This window comes from Micromesistius poutassou (genome assembly GCF_964030765.1).
Source record: "Micromesistius poutassou genome assembly, chromosome: 17".
In the NCBI taxonomy this organism is placed as follows: domain Eukaryota; kingdom Metazoa; phylum Chordata; class Actinopteri; order Gadiformes; family Gadidae; genus Micromesistius; species Micromesistius poutassou.
Genome location: NC_140287.1, coordinates 2,729,493 through 2,748,687, shown reverse-complemented (window position 1 = coordinate 2,748,687; position 19,195 = coordinate 2,729,493). Strand labels below are relative to the sequence as shown.

The following is a 19,195-nucleotide window of genomic DNA, read 5'->3' as shown; positions in this document are numbered from 1 at the left end:
TATTGGTCCTCTCCGTGGTGACGTTCTACTAGAGCGCCCTGCACTTGTGGATCCAAGGTTCTGAACGTACAGTGGGCGGTAACCGTCTCCGGTACCAACCAATCAGGATCAGAGAGTGGTACAAAACATTACATGTTCGGAACACTGATTGGGCGGTCACGGAGAGGGTTCCCGCCCACCGTACGTCCGGACCCTGGGTCGCAACCTCTACCAACAATAAACGCCGACTATGTGAACGGCGAGCAGAGGTCTGCTCGGCTGTAGATAAAATCCAGTCGCAGCCTGTTCGAGAGAAGACTTGAATACTTGAACAGAGTCACTGAGCTGTTTTTAGTTCAGTTTAACATGTTTGCGTTTTGAAGCATTGACACATGAGCGGTGGAGACTCCTTCAAAAAGGACAGTCAACCAAAAGGTCCGGACCGGCGGCTTAACTCGGGTAAGCACTTTTTAGAGGCTACCGGCTAACTGGGCTAGCCGCTGTGAGTTAGCTGCTATGTGATGCTAACCTGCTGGCCGTGTTGTTGATGTTGTTTTGGCTCCTCATTGGCACCCACGTTTGGCCATAGGGTAAAGGACATCAGCAAGTGACAATACCACGTATAACATGAATGGTGACGATGAGCTGCTTAGTTTAGCCCCTGTGTTTTCCTTTAATACCTGTGTGGTGAACAGGACCAGCTGCGCATGCGCCGTGGAGTTATAGGACAATAGCAATGTGGAGTCCCTATTGACAACTTGCTACATGTTGTTTTTTAAATTACTATTTATACTGCGCAGACCATGTAGAACTCCCTCCCCCAAATCCCTTAACCCTGATGTCCACATATCGCCAAACCCACTAATTCCTAATGACTCCATTATTTGTGGTGGAGGTGTTGTTATCGTGTCAAAGCGCCAACAGTGGGTTTAAATAGTGGGGATCATGAGGTTTTACGGCTTGAGTTGTCTGTGTCATCGAGTTTCGTGGCAGCGTCTCATGGCTTTAGGTAAGGGGTCAAGTAGCCCTGAGCAACCGGCGTCACCCAAGACGGGTGTTGTGAAATGTCATTGAACAGCTCGGAGGCTTTGTAAACATACCCACGGACGCTGCATGTGTTGTGAGCGGGTTACTGTATGCTGCGACGTGTGTGTGTGTGTGTGTGTGTGGAGGGACGGCTGTCCAAGTGAACTACACTTAACTACACACTTAAACTTAGTGATTGTGCCTCTAACCTTTTTTTTTTTTGTAGGATTAATGAAAGAAAGATAATTTTTTTTCTTTTGGTCCCAGGGTTTTGAGGACTTTACCCATCGCTGCTGCCTTGCTTCAGCGGCCAGCCGACGCGTCGACCATGGAGCTCCAGCACGCGCACTGCCTGAAATGCGTCAACAGAAGGTGCATGACCAGACCGGAGGCGGGCGTCTCGTGCGACCTCATTGGCTGCCCTCTGGTGTGCGGGGCGGTCTTCCACGGATGCAAACTGGAGGAGCACCGCGTGCTGTGTCCGTACGAGCGGGTCCCGTGCCTGAACACGGGCTTCGGCTGCCCCTTCACTATGGCCCGCTTCAAGATGGCGGAGCACCTGGCCACGTGTCCCGCCAGCGTGGTGTGCTGCACCATGGAGTGGAACCGCTGGCCCGTCAGCTACGCCGACCGCAAGTCGTACGAGAACCTGAGCAAAGACTTTGACGAGGTGGAGCAGCTGGACATGGCCCTGGCCCTGCAGGACCAGAGGATGCTGCTGGAGTCGCTGCGGGTGACCACCACCATCTCCAAGAACGGGGACAAGCCCTCGGCGGAGCGCGGGGGCGGTAAGAGCGCCGGGGAGGCGGCGGCGGCGCAGGGGGCCGAGGCGGTGCTGGGCAACGGGGCCGTGGACATGGAGGACGAGCCGTACAGCGGCCTCTACGCGGCCTCGGTGGAGACCGGCAGGACGCTGGCGGCCGCGCTGGAGATCCTCACCAGCTCCAAGAGCGCGGAGGGGCTCGCGGCCCACCTCAACGGGGAGAACGGAGACAAGAACGGAGCGGTGTGCCACGGCGCCAACGGCGACAGCCACCGCCGGCACCACGGCGCCGAGGAATCGGAGAGCGTGGACATGAGGGAGAGCGACAGCGACTCGGAGTGCGAGCTGGGGGCGGTGGGCGGCGTGGACTGCGCCGTAGCGGTGGGCACCAACGGGGACCTGCCCCCCTGGGCGGGGCGCGGCGGCTCTGTTGAGTTGTTTGCGGAAGACGAGCAGGACGAGTGTCTGGACGTCGTGTTGGACCAAGCGGCCCGCGTCAGGCCGACGACGCGCTATCGACCCGGGCCGGTCATCCCGGCGGAGCCCAACGGGCCTCTGCCGGCGCCGTTCCCCCCGGCCGCGTCGGCGGTCATGCCCTACCTGCTGCCGGATCACCTCCGCAACAACCTGCTGCAGCACCTTCCCGTGGAGCTGGGCTACCGCTGCCTGGAGCGCAAGCTGCAGAACGTGGGCATGAGCCTGTTCCCGTTCAACGGGCACCGCAGCCTCCTGTCGGACCCCCACCTGTACCGCGCCAAGAAGGCGGACAAGGCGGTGGACACGTCGGACCTGGAGGTGGCCGACGACCCCATGGGGCTCCACGGCATCGACCTGATCACCGCCGCCCTGCTCTTCTGTCTGGGCGACTCCCCCGGCGGCCGGGGCATCTCGGACAGCCGCTTCGTGGACGGCTACCACATCGACTTCGGCACGCAGACCTTCTCCTTCCCCTCGGCCATCCTGGCCACCAACACCATGGTGGGGGACATCGGCTCGGCCTCGGCCTGCGACCACGCCAGCCCGCAGCTGTCCAACCCCAGCCCCTTCCACACGCTGCGGCTGGACCTGGTGCTGGAGTGCGTGGCCCGCTACCAGACCAAGCAGCGCTCCATGTTCACCTTCGTGTGTGGCCAGCTGTTCCGGCGGAGCGAGTTCTCCTCGCACTTCAAGAACGTCCACGGCGACATCCACGCCGGGCTCAACGGCTGGATGGAGCACCGCTGCCCCCTGGCCTACTACGGCTGCACCTACTCCCAGAGACGCTTCTGCCCCTCGGTGCAGGGCTCCCGGGTCATCCACGACCGGCACCTGGGCTCGTTCGGCGTGCAGCTGTCCCTGCCCCTGAAGCCGGGGGAGAAGCCCCTCAGGAGCACCTGCAGCTTCGGCGCCCAGTGCGACCACTTCAGCAGCCTCCCCTTCGAGATCCTCCAGCACATCGCCAGCTTCCTGGACGGCTTCAGCTTGTGCCAGCTGTCCCGGACGTCCTGCGGCATGCGGGAGGTGTGTGCCAGTCTGCTGCAGATGCGAGGCATGGTGGTGATGCTCTGGGGGAAGAAGCAGCGGGCGGACGGCTCCTCGTCGTGGCAGATCACGGACAAGGTCAGTTCAACTGTGTTTGTGGTTGTTTGTGTCAAAGGTGCCATAGGTAAGGTTTGAGAGCGTGATATCGTTCGGTCATCAGCGGGCGAGATGCTCTTGAGGTTATTCGTTGACTGGGCGCCTGCCTCTCGATTTGGCCATTTGGATTTTAGAGACCGCTCCCGGTAAACTTTTGACGAATCAGGGTATCTCTTCCCTGATTGGTTCAGAGGAATCCATCCTACCTGTTCATCACAGGTTCTTGAGTGCAGAATTTCTCAATGGTGGAGAAATGTGGGCAGAGGGAGTGGCCGTTTTATTAGGGCTGTATATTATTTAAACCTCTCTCTCTCTCTGCTGTGTTTTGCTCTCTCTCTCCCTCTACAACCCTTGAATCTTACCGACCGCACCTTGTAATAGCATAATGACCCTGGCCCTCCAGGCTTAACCCCATTCCTGTCCCCATTCCTTAAGAGCGCTTAAACCCCCAACCCTGCAGGTCATCTGGCTCAGCTTAAAGTCGCTCGCCTTCCAACTCACATCAGCATACGGCAAACGCACTCTGCCCCCCAATGCGCCCCAGTCACCAGACCCCTCTCTCTGTTGGCCGTAGGTGTGGCGCTTCAGCACGGCCTTCGGCACCGTGACGGAGTGGAAGTTTGCCAACATCGCCAGCATGGCGGACCACCTGAAGAAGTGCAAGTTCAACACGGTGGCGCGGCGCGAGGACGCTGTCCCCCTGCCCTGCATGTGCTTCACCCGGGAGCTGACCAAGGAGGGCCGCTGCCTGCGCTCCGTCCTCAAGCCCGTGGCCTGAGCACCACCACCACCACCTGGTCTGTTTGGGTCTGCTCCCCCGGAGCTCACCCAGAGGTCCACACCACAAAGACATTGGTACTTTTTTTTATCTGCAGTGTTTACAAATCGCACAAACAAAGGTATGTTCTTTTCCGGTCTACAAAATGGAAGGCTGGTTAGTAAAAAAGAAACATACGTTCATGTCTTGGTTTGGGCGTGGAAGCCAAACTATAAGGTTATAGTGTTCACTAAGCCAGCGTGTGTTTTTTAAACCACATAACAGGAAACGCACAACCACCCAAATGCCAGCCTTTTCTCTTCCATCTCGATAGAGCCACAGCGCTACAGATGCTATAGAATAATATCTGATCAATACGCTAATAATCAGAGGTTGGATTATTGAGGTTTTATTTTTCTACGGAGGAGCCGGCATTGGGCAGTTGAGCAGAGAGCCTTGACTTCTGCAACACTTGATTTTCTATCCAAAGCGGGAGGCGCGTCTTCTCCCTGCCAGGTCTTTATAACTACCTGAAGCGGTTTGTTAAGCAGCACCTTTCTCACGGTTTTGCATTCGGTTCTGAAGCTCGTTCTATGAGGTCTCAGGACGCCGCGGTCCAAACGTCAGGCATGTGATGTGCATGATGTCCGGACAAAAGGCTCCTACACAAGTGCATTCGTTAGCGTTACTGTAAGCCAGCCTCCCTCCACCCTTCACACTTCACACCGCCCGGGATGACCCAAGTACCCCGTCGTCACGGAGATCGATCCACACACTAAAAACCCTAATCCTGCACGTGTCAACACACTACTGTTTTTATTACAAAGACGATGGCGGTATTTCGCTACACCGACGCGCCGTGGTCTCCCGGCGCGATGGACGTTGTCGACAACCAGCCAGCTGGCGAGAATCAATCGAGGCCAGCGAGGGCTCGTCTCTCCGCTGTGCGTCATGACGGCGTTGTGGGTGGCTCTCTCGTCGGTGTGGTTCCAGGACGCGCCCTCTTTATCAGCAGCCCCACGCAACCCCGACGTCACACGTGTTGCAAAGACCTGCGGGCCAGGTCGAAGAGCTGAAACTGAAGGCACACAGACCTCGTGGTGATAAACCCGACTCTACTAGGTTGTATTTTGGGTTTGTGTTGGTTTTTGTTTTGGGGTGTCTATGCCGCTAAGGCGTCCCGAGTTTGATGTTGTCCTCGTGTCTCAGGGTCGTAGCGTGAAACTACAATAACTGCTGGTCATTGTTGTGGTGTATTGTAGCCTGATGGCAGTAATCACTGAAAACCAGCTACTTGACTGTTGTGGTGGTCGTAGGATGGGCCGATTGTACCGTTCAGTATTGGAGCAGAAGCAAGAGTTGCAGTGAGTGCACTGCAGTGCTATGCTGCTTATTTCCCATCGTCTTTTAATAACGCAAGGCATCACCCAATCGTTTTTTATTTCAGATTTTTGAGGGGAGGTTCACTATTGAAGGGCGAGTTAGGCCGCCAGCTGAAGTCTAACACGAATGTATTGTACGAACATGAAGTAATAAGACGGGGCTCTGTTTGAAAACAGACAATGGTCAAATGTAAGTGTAGACGTTGTTTCCTCTTCCAGGTGGAACAGCGTATGGGTTCTCTTTACGGGACGCAGCAGAAGACATTTTGCTGCAGTGTTTCAAAGGACAGGTAGTCAGAGGTCCAGGGTGGATGATGCTAGACTGCTGGGAAATATTGTTCTGAAAAAGTGCTGGAAGTTTGTTAAGAAGGCCTGGTGAAATAGTTCAAGATGTTTATTTTGACAACAAATCTTTTGTAATAATTCACTCTTATTTTTGTTATTTTTATATAGGTACGAGAAAGAAAATCCCCTCAATATTATAGCTGTTTTTATTTGTATTGGAATTTTAAAGGTAGTTTTAGTCCTATGAAGCAGTGACCACGGTTACAATATCCATGGAGATATCACGGTTTGACTCTTCACGTGTGTGAGACGTCTCTGAAAATACCTTCCGTCTGACAAATGGCGTTCACTTGTTCTGAATACAAAGCCCAGTTTACTCAAGTATTGGCGTAATATGCTAACACTAAACATATAGATATATCTTTATCTATATAATAACTGTAAAGCACAGAAGCACACACATTTTAAGCCAACAAGTCTGTAGACTTTTTGGTTTTACAAATAAGAGACATGTGGCACGTTTTTATTTATACAATTATTTGAATGAAGTGGCAACTGTCTTGATGCTGCATTGTTTTCACCATTAAAACCTTTTTGTTTTTACTTCAGCCTGGTGTATTTATTTTATTGTATTTTATCCCAATGCAATTAAATAAAATTGTTCTATAACCTTTGGTGTTGATTGTGTTGAAGTATGACCAGGGCTCCTTCGAAAAACAGACTTGTTCTCAAAGGACTTCCCTGGTAAAATAAAGGATAAATGAAATAAAAATGATAGCATAAAGTCAACCCACACAACTTATTACATATGTGTTCATTTTTTACAGACCTCTATGTGAGACAATAGTCTATGGAACACAAAATAATGCAATATGCAATATTGCAGTGTGAATAACATTTACACTCACTCCGCTAGGGGGGAACCAGAGACTTCATTTCCAGATCATACATAGTCTCGTCTAAATGTACATCTAATTAATTCCCTTTGGAGTCGAATATATTTGTTTTAAAAAGTTGCCTACATTATTCTTCTCTCGGATTACAATGTTGTTTCTGTGTTGCACGGCCCAATGAGCTCTCATTTTAATCCGCGTGATGCCTACTGCCTAGGTTCTAATAACAAAAGAGAAAGGGAGGTTGACACTAATTCTTTCATTGCCATTATCCATTTTCCAGAGTACGTCTGCCAGAACATAGCATCTAGGAGGTGATGCTTTGCTGCGTGGAACTGCGTTTATAATTGACGAGGATTCGGTTTCTTTGCTCTACGTGTTTACGGTGATAAGCAGCATGGGATCCTGTTCACCCGAAAGCCGGCAATCAACAGTTTGACGATTAAAAATGACGCGCTTATACCAGGAGTGGGGTTCGAACCCACGAGGACATATGTCCATTGGATCTTAAGTCCAACGCCTTAACCACTCGGCCATCCTGGTCTGCCTTTGTCACAGATCTCTAAAACATAATAAAGGCACCAATTAATACAGGTAAATGTCTGCATCAATCCATATGGAATATTTCAGTAAAACTTTAATCTCAACTTCGCAGCTCAAAATATATGTTGTCCTTTTGAAAAACAAACAAACAATGTCAATATTTTTTTATATTTACAACGTCTATCCAAATCTTTCATTGCCTGTGGGGCCTACTAGACTAGGGTTAATCCTAGGAGTGACCAAACAGTTTCCAAACAAGTCTATGTTGAAAGCAGACCTTATGAAATAGAACAAGTCAACTCTGGTGTAACAGCCCTAGTCCTAAAAGCTTCTTTAACATTTCATTTTCACAATGCACCAAGCCTCTGTTGTTTCACAAAGTGTGCATGTGTAAACATATGTATGTATGTATGTATGTATGTATGTATGTATGTATGTATGTATGTATGTGTGCAGAACAAACAACATTATTAAGCTACCAGCTTGGCATGCAATTATGGCATGCTGAAATGGTAGAGTGAAGCATAATACTTAAATAAACAAACAAGCCCACGAAAAAAGTATATATTTCATGAATGCATAACCCTCACTGCAAGGAGACTTAACCAGTGCGTTAAGCCCAATAAGGTTATTCACTTGAGGTCGAGCCTGGACATTCCCATGATGCCTCCTTTCATATCAGACCTTCGCCCTTAAATTGTGTCTCCAATGTAAACCTCACACCAGATAATGCTTTTGCAAGGCCTGATCATCATCATCATCCCAATGTAGTGACATTGGGATGATGATGATGATGATGATGATGATGATGATGATGATGATGATGAAAACCATTGAGGTCTGGGTGTGAGGCGTAGCCGTGACGACGGCTTGACCACCCTCGATCGCCGACCTCAACAACAGGGACAGCAGCAGCAGCACAGCTTCCTGCACGGGTTGTCCTTCTTGTACTTGACGGCCAGCCGGATCTGGTCGGTGGCCTTGGTGACGTAGTCCTGCGTGGCGGACACGTTGGCCTGGATGTTGTCCAGCATGAAGCCCTGCTCCTCCACCAGCAGCGCCATCTCGAAGAACAGCTCCCTCACCTCGCTGATGCGCCCCTCCAGCTCCACCAGCTCCTTGTGCCGCTGCTCGATCTCCGTCAGCGCCAGGCGCGCGCCCGTGCGGCCGTCGGTGAGCAGGTTCTCGGTGAACGCGCCCCACTCGCCCGTCTGGATCATGTCCTCTATCTGCTCCCAGCTCAGCTCCTGGCCCATGATCTCCGCCTGCCGCTGGATGCGCGCCCTGCAGTTCTCCCTCTGGAGGACCTCGGCGTCGTTGTACTCGGACAGCGCGCGGTGGAAGGCGCCCGACAGCGAGACGTACTGGGAGCGCACCATGCGCACCAGGGCCGAGGCGGCGCCGTGCTCCTCCTCCAGGGCCTTGCTGCGCGCCTCCAGCCCGGCCAGGCGGGTGTAGGTCAGCTCGGCGCTCTTCTTGATGTCCCGCCCCAGGGCGTTGGAGTCCCTCTTGATGCTGCTCAGTCGCCGCACCGAGGTGAGGAACCGGGTGTTCTGCTTGCCCAGGTTCTTCACGTTCATCCGCAGCAGGCCCACCTCCACCCGGATGGCCCGCGCCTCCTTGAAGAAGCTCCCCATGGCGTCCTCTCCGTCGAACAGCACCGCGGTCCGCTCCTTGTCCCCGTCGTCTGTGGCGCTGGAGCGCCGCTCCTCGGGCCAGGAGTCGTGAGGTTTTTGGCGGACGACTTGCAGCTCGCTCAGTCGGTCCCTCATCTCAGCCGCACACTGCTCTGGAACGCATCGTCATACATTATCTCTGGCCTTGAACAATAAAGCATCAAGGTCAAAATAGAATTGTTTTAACAGCGATGGGAAGACTACAACCAAACCACTCTCATGTAACAATCTTAGGTTTAGTTCATTGAATGTTAATTTAATTTAAACCTGTTGAAAATGAAACAAAACGTTCTTGTCAGAGTTGCAACGTTCTCTCGAACCACACACCACACACAGTAGGTCTACATTACAGGGATCATTTATCCTGACCACTATGTACATTAATTGACACAAAGACAGGGCGTTATGTTTAATATGGGCCCATACTAAACAACCCAACATGAGAATGTCTTACCCAAATACTCAGGGTGATTATTAACCATCCGTGACTAGGCCAAATAAAGTGTTTTTAAACAATAAACAATGTCACACATACCTTATCAAGGAGTTCAAACAAATCCCAAGCGGCCAAACTCCGAGAAGCCAAAGTAGCCTACCACTGACGAGAAGGTTTGTGGCGTTCCCCTTTCTCCCCGTTCATTTCAACATGTAGACATTAACAGTGATCAGCGCAAACGTGGGAGTTCCGCTCAGTCAAAAAGAGATTCAATGCGGAAGCCAACATCACACGCTTCTCTCACCTTTTTTTTTATAGCCTAAAAGGAAACGCGAGTCGCAGCGACGCAGTCACAGTAGAGGAACATCGTCCTGTCTTACGGTAGGCCTGTTGTTTTGGTTTATGTGTTTGTGTTTGTAGTTGGATGTCATTTGAATGAAATCGAGCGCTTTGAATAAACATTAGACGTTGTAGTCCACCGTTCTTTATTGCACTTTGCTGTTTGCTTTATTATTTAATTGCACAATGTGAATAGTCAGTAGCAGCGGCCAATGCACGTGGAGGTTATATGTGATCAGATTAAAGCGTAATGCTTAATCAATAAAGTCATATAACAAGAAGGTAATAAATAATTGGGAATTCAGCTTAAAAAAAAAGTAAAAAGTGAAAAGTAAATAATACCGGTATAGGCATCACCAGTCCCAATGTATTCGAATAAACCAGCTACTGTTATATGTCATCAGTTAATTAAATAAATACATATATGAAGCATATATGAAGTAGAATAAACAAACCATGGACTGACTTGATAGGATAGTGATCGTGTTTTGGACTCCCAGCATAAAGTCTAACTCGATTCAGACTAATAAAGTATCAGATTATCATGAGGTGTACTGTACAGTAAAGTAAAACGAATGAGGCACTTTGATGTCCAATATGCGCATGTAGTTTAAATATCCCCTCCATCAGAGCCGCGCCAGGCCTCCGCTCGGTCGGCGAGGGCTTTCCTCCCGTGAAGACGCCGGAGCACGAGCTCCGGTGGCGGCGGAGCTAATTAAGGTTCTCCGCGCTGTCCGGGTCCAGCTGGTGTTGGTCGGAGGCCTGTCCAAGGGGTTCCCTGAGGTCAGAGACATCCTGCTGGATCTGCTCGGCCTCCTGGAGAACGGCGTCCAGGTCCTGCTCTCTGACGTCCGGTGGGTTGGGGCTCCTGCCGCTGATCGGATCTCTGGGTCTGCTGGACCAGGGTCGTTCCAGTCCGAGGGTCCGGTGGCGTTGTGCTCATTGAGCACTGCCTGTAGATGACCCAGTCAGTGTCTAGTCGTCTGAGGCCTAGATGTGAGTGATTAGAGAGAGAGAGAGGAAGACTCAGATCTTCTCCAAGCGTGGAAATAAAAGTCAATCAAACTTTGATTCAGGTGTGGGTTGACCACAGGATCAGAATGTGTCCTGAACTCTGTACACTCTGTGTCTGAAAGTCAAAGATCAGTCGCTCTTAGTCATGCCTCACTTCCTCTGTCCTGCCAATCTCCCTCAACCCTGTCTAAGTTTAAAGCATTCACTGTGAGAAATGGAATTGATGCACTCTAAAGGGCACTTTAAATAAATCAATTGATTTAACTGATCAAAGGAGAATAAAACAGATGTTAAGATCAAAGCTGTCCGATAACCTTTCTCGTTATCTAGCTTTTGAGCTTCTTTTTTTTTTACTACTCCTCTTCTTAATCAATTTGCCGGTGGATTCATAACTTCAAACATACAATGTCCCATGTGTTCTAAAATCAGAACAAAAGCTGCCAAATCAGCATTTTTTAACCACTAATATCTGTTCAAAATAGCACCAAACCTCTGCAGTAGCATGATTAGGGAAACCATTATTTCAGGACTCAGTATGATATTTTTTTTACTAGAAATGTGTGGCTCTACATGTTTAAATGTGTCCTTATACTCCTCAACAGCTCACTCAACGACTAACGGCTGAGGCATGAATGAAATCTTTAGTGTAACAATTAATCCAATTCAATCCAATAGTCTATCCTCCAACTTGAATCACTAAAAAATATGTCAATAGTTAAAATAAGTGTTTCAATCAATGTTTATTCTTTTATATATTCGAACGAATGAAGACTGAAAATGCAAGAGCCCGAATCAGGGATGCAAACTTAAAATCACAATCAAATAGATTTTTCAGTTGAAGGTTCAGTCACCCTTAGTTGTACTTTGTGCAGAGGAACAATGTAGGCAAACCCCCTCAGTCCTCAACTCGACAATTCTTTCCAGGCATTTTTTTTAAACAAAATCCCTTACACACATATGACAGACAGTTCTGTTATGATGGACGGCTGGGATGTGTCATTTCCACAGCCCTGCATGAGGGTGGATATAGTCACACAGTCACATCTGCTTTTACAGTGAGAGGGGATTTTAAACTGTGGTTGAAAATCCCCTCTCACACACACACACACACACTGGTGTGTGTGTGTGTGTGTGTGTGTGTGTGAGAGAGGTTTAATTCGAAGTTGTCAGAATGTAAGAACTCTTAAAAACCTGCTAAAAAAATATGCAAAGATTTGGGCTAATCTCAGTGAAATTGTAAGCCATTGAAACTGTAACATTAATTCATTCGTAGACTTCTTTCTTACGACTAAGTTTGGCATATGCTCTGCGGCCCCACTTGAGATGCCCTCGTGACCCACTTATGGGTGGTGACCCACCGGTTGAGAACCACTGACTTGGATGACATTTCTATCCATAGTCACTTACTGTGTGCATTCAGAGGTCAGAGGTCATTGAGAAGCAGGCAGGGTTTCTTGCTCAAGGAATCCCTTCAGGTAGGCTGTGGCCTACCTGAATCCCTACAGGTAGGCCAGTTAGAGGGTTACAGGGTGGTGAGCATCCGGTTAGTGTGTGCCGAGGGGTTGAACCAGCCACCACCCTCCTCCACAAGACGCTCACCGACCTCTTACTGACCTTGCAGATGCTAAATGTTGCCCAGTATCAAATGTAAACTTCCATGCATAACATGCATGGAAGATTACATTTGACACTGGGTATTTCACATGATATTTCACATATTATGTGAAATATCATTGTCCACACAAAGTTGCTTTAACGTATGTGTCTGCGTCACAACTAAACACGATTATTCTAGGTATATAAGGAGACCATAGCAGGAGATAACATCAAGTTACAGTGTAACCCACTGACGCAAGTACAATTCTAAAGAGGAAGTATGGAAGATGATATCTTCCAAAAGAAGGCGTGGCTTAGCAACGTGCTAGAAGCACAAGGCTCAGTGTCAGTGTTGGGCCTGTTCAGCGCATACAGGATGAGGTCCAGAGCCTCGATGCAAAACCTATAATCTTAACTAAATGCCCTGGTGCGCTCCCAGTACGTCTCACTGTATAATCTTTAACTAAATGCAAATGAGAACAGAAAAAATATTAAATGTTAACATGAAATATTAGATGTTTCATCGTTTCTCTTATCTATTTAAATGTCAGCCAAGCTTTCTGAAAGCAGCTAAAGCTAAAGTTAGAATGCTGTCTCTGCGTGATCAGTGTGTGTTGGCTGATGATGAGGAACTCATTTCCACACCTATGTTTGGCCTAGATGATGTGTCATTTCCACAGCCCTGCATGAGGGTGGATATAGTCACACAGTCACATCTGCTTTTACAGTGAGAGGGGATTTTAAACTGTGGTTGAAAACACACACACACACACACTGGTGTGTGTGTGTGTGTGTGTGTGTGTGTGTGTGTGTGTGTGTGTGTGTGTGTGAGGTTTAATTCGAAGTTGTCAGAATGTAAGGATACTGTTGATCAAATCGAATGTAAAATATAAATATGTTTATAAAATAAGATGACATTATAAAAATATATAATGTAAATAGCAAAGTCATTCAAAGATTTGAAAACATTTTCATGTGCGATTTCAAAATAAACTTTGAACAGACCCGAGATACATTTATATTCCACAAGATGGCACTAAGTGTTTCGGTTGCATAGACATGTCTCACTTGAAGACGACTAGCTTTTTGTCTTCTTTACCTGAGGAGAGATCGCACCGAATCAAGCCTTCTCACTGCAGCATCGCAGTTTTCCCCAAGCTTCTGTCTCTTCCATCATGTGATGAAGTTGATGAGCGTTTCCAGAGCGCGGTTTTAGTCAGCCAAAACAACCCGTTCACAGATCAATCATTGAACAGATGTTTATTCCATGTATTCCCTATTCTACAAGTCTGATGAACAGTCTGAACAAGTCTGACTCTTTAACCTCAACAAAAGCACTTATAACATAAATTCATATTTTCATGCTATTATTTTTAGAGAGATGCTTAAATCCAAGTGTCTGAGTGTAAGGATACTGTTGTAATACAGTTTTTGCCCATTGCTTGAACACATATATAGACACATGCTTAGACCAAAGTAACACAACTTGAAGTTTTTGTTACTATAGCTTAAACACATGTAACCATACCTTAAACAAAAGCGCTGCTTTGCACACAGTTGCAATTCTGCAACACACTTGCTCCTGCACACTACACACTATTTCATACATAGACACTTAGTTCAAAAATGAAATCTCAGCGTACCATTGGGAAAACACATCTATTCAAAATACAAAACACATTGGGTAATTGAAAATACTTAGACACACACCTGAAAACACTTACTTACAAAACTGAACACCAATCAGCCAGCTATAAAAAGGCCAAGGGGCAATTGTGCACGTCCCAGGGCAGCACGGGGGAAATATCTCATTGTGTGCCGCCATAAGCCTTCGAGGGTTACTGCACCATCATGCAAAAATAGAACCCTACAAAACCCAACATATCATCACATTTCTAGATGCACTTCATGATGCAGCTGTGCAGGACAGATCAGAGCAGCCCAGGTTTGTTGTTGTCTGGGATAATGTTAGTTCATATCGGGCTGTTCTGGTCCGGAACTGGTTCACCAAATAAACAATTTGAAGTTGTATTCTCATCACATTATTGCCATTTCTAAACCCTATAAAATATTATTTTCCGGCTTGGAGTTGGCGCGTATATGACCACCAACCACCACATGCCTCTTCTGCAGGCAATGGAACAGGCCTGTGGAGACATTGAGGTAAGGTCAATCCATGGATGGATTCGGCACACAAGGTGAGGGTCCATAAGCCCACCCACGCACAATTGCCATGTTTTTCTGTGTTTACAGTACAGTAGTGTATTTTTGGTTTATTTTTGCTTCAACTGAATTTACTGCACTGTAAAGTACAGTTCTGCAATGACTGTACAGTATTGAACATTAGATTTTTTGGTTGTTGTGAAAACGTGCCTTCTGTGGAACTGAATAAAAACAGTGAACATGAAAGACTGCAGTATTTTATATAAAGTAGACTAGTGTGTTGCTGCTGATCTCAAAGTGTATTCATATGATGCAAGTGTGTATCATTTTGTCATCAGAGTGACATTTTGACAAAGGATTGTTGGGTTTCGATAGCAGAGTTTCAATTTGACATCGATGTGAACGGTATAATTCCCAGTGTTATATGTTTACAAAATAAACAAAATCAAATTATAAAAACATATAATGTAAATTCCATAGTCATATAAAGCTTTAAAAACGTTTTCACAAAAAAAAGCCCTTTCAAATCAAACTTTCAACAGACCCGAAAACAGATACATTTATATTCCACAAGAGGGCACTAAGTGTTTGGGTTGCATAATCTTCCAATATTTTTTTGGCCTTCTTTACCTGAGGAGAGATCGCACCGAATCAAGGCTTTAACATGGACAGCATGGCTGATTTTCCCAAGCTCGTGTCTCTTCCATCATGTGATGAAGTGGATGAGCGTTAGTCAGCTTAAACAATCTGTCACATCAGTTAACCAATTTATTCATTGTTATCCAAATTCTAAATGCCATAATCCGTTGGCACAATTTAGTATTGCAAGTGTTGACAGTGTTCTAGAAGTGATGAAATTATTCTAATCACTAATGGTAGTTAGTTATTTGTTGGATGTCCCATGTGTTTTACACTAGAAAGATACATGGGGATTCTAGGGGCATCTCAAAATAAAGTAGCCTAGTCCTTCTAGAAAGAGAATAAACGGTTTAAAAACATAACCAGACTGTTTACCACCTCAAGTAAATTAACTTATCATATCCCCAGTCAGATCCAGCCACCATTTTATATATATATATCATATAAGTATCTGTCTCACCTGTCTGGGGATAAGCAGCACAGCAGTCAGGTAGCTATTTAAAGCTATAATAAACTGTGTATTTAGTTTATTTAGGTAAAGCATGATGAAAAAATTTGCATGAGCGATAGAGCATACAACATTTTTTTTATCCTTTTCCCTCTGGGCTGAGCCCCGGATGTTTCAGAAACCTAGAAACGCCCCTGGATCTAGGTGCACCCATGGGGACTTAACATAAGTAAGTCAATAAAAGTCTGGGTGAACCCGTTGGTTCGCTCCTTCCAACAGAATACAATACAGAATGTGATATTAATAGACATAAATACAGAAGAAGTCACAAAGACAAGAGCCAATTCCAGCCAAACATACCGGAACTCTCTGGACAACCAAATGGATGGAGTATTTGGCTGAGGTTGACTTTCCATTACGTTTAAGTAATTCCAATGTAGCCCCAATATGAAGTCGGAAACACACAAACACACACACATACACAATCATCGCTAAAAAATCGGTGTAAAGTGTAACATGGCAGTGTGTAGAATTCACCTATGCATATGTTGTTGTATGTTGCATTGTATGTTAGCCTTAACATGCACACAGACGCACGCACACACACACACACACACACACACACACACACACATTCTGCCTATGAGATTAACCTGGTACGTGTTCATTGGGTTAGCCCCATAACCTGATTAAAGCTGGTTGATTGTATGTACTCACTGCTTGAGGCCTCGATGACAATCTCCCTTTCATACAAGTTATGTTTGCTCTGACTGACTAACATTAATTAGGCTGATTAATTAATGATGTGAATTTAAAGTGTCTGAATACAATTGCTTGTTTTTATTTATACAATTCTCTTTGTGCAGTTCGATCTGGTATTTCTCTTAGGTTTATTTTGCAAACAGGCCTCTTTCGAAATAGATTATTATCTCAACAAGACTTACTTCCTTACATCAAGGGGGAAAAAAAAGGATATATGACGACATCATTATTTTAGCACGTGTTTCAGCTGCCATGCATTGTGTGTGTTAAAGCATTCGACTGTATTAAATCAATTGTTCAGTGATGTAAGTCTAACAAACTGGATGTCACTCACTGGTGAGCCCCCGAGATCATTGCAGATGTCAAGTCCCTTTCCCAACGTCATGTCTAAATCGATACGTTATACGTCTTTTCCAAGGAATTAGACACAGGTTTCGAAGCCTCATGATATATCTCAGCCTGACTCTTTCTCTTGCACATGACATGATGTTGTTGACCTGTTCTGAAGGATCACCACCGATCTACCCTCATCATCATCAGGTCACATGACCTCCAAGCAGAGTCGCCATCGTTTATTTGATCAGGGCTTGATTCCTGCAAAGCAAACCCAGGGTTTACCGGAAACTAATTTAGATAAGAGCACGAAAGACATCATAGGATGACAAGATGGGACCACATTAAATCACATCCCCTGATCCAGAAGCCCCCTTTCAACCCTTTAAATCTGTTCTTTCTGCCTGGAAAGCAAACCCAGGTACAGGCTTGGGAGGACACGCAATGGTTGAACCCCTCAACTCCTCCATGGCCTCCCATTCTAATCAAAGCAAATGATTCCTAAGGATTCCACAAAATAAAATAGGATACGGTATGAAAAGTCAGGATTAAATAAGATTTAGGGAATCAATTTACATTTGTGTCAATTGTCTGTTAGAAACACATTCCAAATTTAGCACATTCCCACAAAAGAAGGAATTTGGTGGACGGGAAGCATTAGATCTAGTAGTACTCATTTTGTAGTCATAGTCTATCCAGTTTTGTGCACTGAATGTACTTCACACCACCTCCCAAAGAGACACATTTAAATTGACATAACACATAATATCCTTCCCCAAAGAATGGCCACTGTGTTACCCTATAAGCAAGTAGTTCAGCTTGAACAACAATGGGCCTATTGGCCATGCATATTGATACAAATGTAGATAGCTGTTTTCCAACACTACCAGTGACCAGAGAGCTTCAGGCGTCTGCAGGGACCTATAGAACAGAGGAACAGAGTTACACATGGACACACCTCTGCATGAATTCAAATGGTCACTTGTGTATGGACCACCGCCTTGCTGCATCCTGTACACAGTCCCGCGATCTGTAATCAGTGGAGAAAACATCAGCTGTTTCCAGTTACCTTAGCTGTGGGCCAAGTCTGATCACTAATAAATTAAAGTTGTTAGCCGGTTGAACAAACACAGCACTGTACCAGAGAATCTTATTAAATTAACATGTTTGTCATGTGTCTTTCTAGTTCTTAAAATGTTTCATTCAATGCTCTTGTTTTTTTCACCCCTAAAGGCCGATATGAAGCGTTTTGAATCAGAAATGCTTCAGGTAGTGCCTATAGCTTTTTAACTTGGCGTCGACTATCAGTGAACATGCATCTCTTTAATCTCTCAGGATATCGTTGCTTGAAATCAAACCACATCAACATGAGCCACGTAACATTTAGACATTCGTCAATTCGTCAATTTGTGAGATTTCGTCACATTTGTCAAAAATTATGTTTAATAAGTACAAATTCCTGTATAAGCAAAAACAGAGTGGGCAGGTTCCCTGGAACTTTGACTTTTCTTTCAAAGCCTCTCTTCATCGACTCCTTCTGTCATGGCCGACTAGTACTAAACATGGACTAATCCAATCATTTCTAGGACTGTAGGGAACACATGAGCACTTCTCAGGCCGTCCCGGTGGATGCTTGTTTATGCTGCTCGTGATATTCTGCCCTCATGTCCCTGTTTAATGTCCGAATAACATTATGAAAAGGTTTCTTCCCGGGAGCTACACTTGACCTGTCAGTTGATTTATAATTCCAACTGAACTTTCTGTACTCTGCGAGTCTCTTCTGTGTCGCAGGCTTTCTCTCCTGCAAGGATTTCATCAGAGGTGAGAATGTCTCACTCTTGTGTGAACTAATAAGCAGAAAGAGAATACATATGTCAAGTTTATTTTAGGGATTTGAACTCTACTAATAGCCGCTGGCACCTGCCAACGTAAAGCCCTGCTGAGAAGCTTCTCTAATCGATATGCCTTGAAGTGAAAAAGGTTTATTGATGGGGTTTGATTTTAGTTCCACGTTTCCAGTTGAACTTGATCCACTGTTTTTACTGCTTTACATGATACTCAATGAGTATTGAGTATTACAAGTTTGATTATGTATTCTTTAAATGTAACTTTTCAGTTTTAATTAGTAACCTATTATAAGACAGAAATTTGCACGCCAATAAAAATGACAACAACAATAAAAAAATCCATTATGCTACTTAGGAACAATAGCCTAATATGCTTTTTGGTGTGACTACTTGTCCAATAAACGCAACAGTCAAAGAGAACAAAAACAATTGATAACGGCCTACTTATAGGAACTATAGGCTATGCCAGTGGTTCTCAAACTATGGTACGCGTACCACCGGTGGTACGCGATGCGCTATTAAGTGGTACGCAAAAGAGTTTCCAAAAAATCATTCATTACTACATACATAATAGGGCTGGGCGGTATATCGATATTTGAAATATATCGATATTTTTTCAAACGAGATATGGAACGAGACGCTATCGTCAACATCGATATAGTTCATTTGCGTTGAAATTACAGCGCATTTGCTCCAA

The 19,195-nt window shown here is 46.1% G+C and overlaps 2 protein-coding genes and 1 non-coding gene across 4 annotated transcripts; 1 reads left to right on the top strand and 2 right to left on the bottom strand.

Moving 5' to 3' along the window:
• Nucleotides 1–283: 283 nt before the first annotated feature.
• Nucleotides 284–6,398, top strand: fbxo30a (F-box protein 30a). Its single transcript, XM_084482325.1, has 3 exons — nt 284–438; nt 1,273–3,367; nt 3,960–6,398. Exons 2-3 carry the CDS (start codon nt 1,334–1,336, stop codon nt 4,161–4,163), a joined length of 2,238 nt encoding a protein of 745 aa, XP_084338451.1. The 5' UTR covers nt 284–438; nt 1,273–1,333; the 3' UTR covers nt 4,164–6,398.
• A 764-nt stretch (nt 6,399–7,162) lies between these two features.
• On the bottom strand, nt 7,163–7,245 carry AC3HAE_032638 (transfer RNA leucine (anticodon UAA)). The gene has a single exon. It is a non-coding gene; the product is annotated as a tRNA-Leu (tRNA).
• A 148-nt stretch (nt 7,246–7,393) lies between these two features.
• stx11a (syntaxin 11a) lies at nt 7,394–9,581 on the bottom strand. Of its 2 annotated transcripts, none has more exons than XM_084482328.1 (2): nt 9,457–9,581; nt 7,394–9,034 (listed from the first exon to the last, which is right to left on the bottom strand). In XM_084482328.1, the coding sequence occupies exon 2, from the start codon at nt 9,015–9,017 to the stop codon at nt 8,139–8,141; it is 879 nt and encodes a 292-aa protein (XP_084338454.1). In that variant the 5' UTR covers nt 9,018–9,034; nt 9,457–9,581; the 3' UTR covers nt 7,394–8,138. The 2 variants fall into 2 exon arrangements, with proteins under 2 accessions (XP_084338454.1, XP_084338455.1); XM_084482329.1 differs by having other exon boundaries at nt 7,394–9,029.
• Between the last annotated feature and the right edge of the window lie 9,614 nt (nt 9,582–19,195).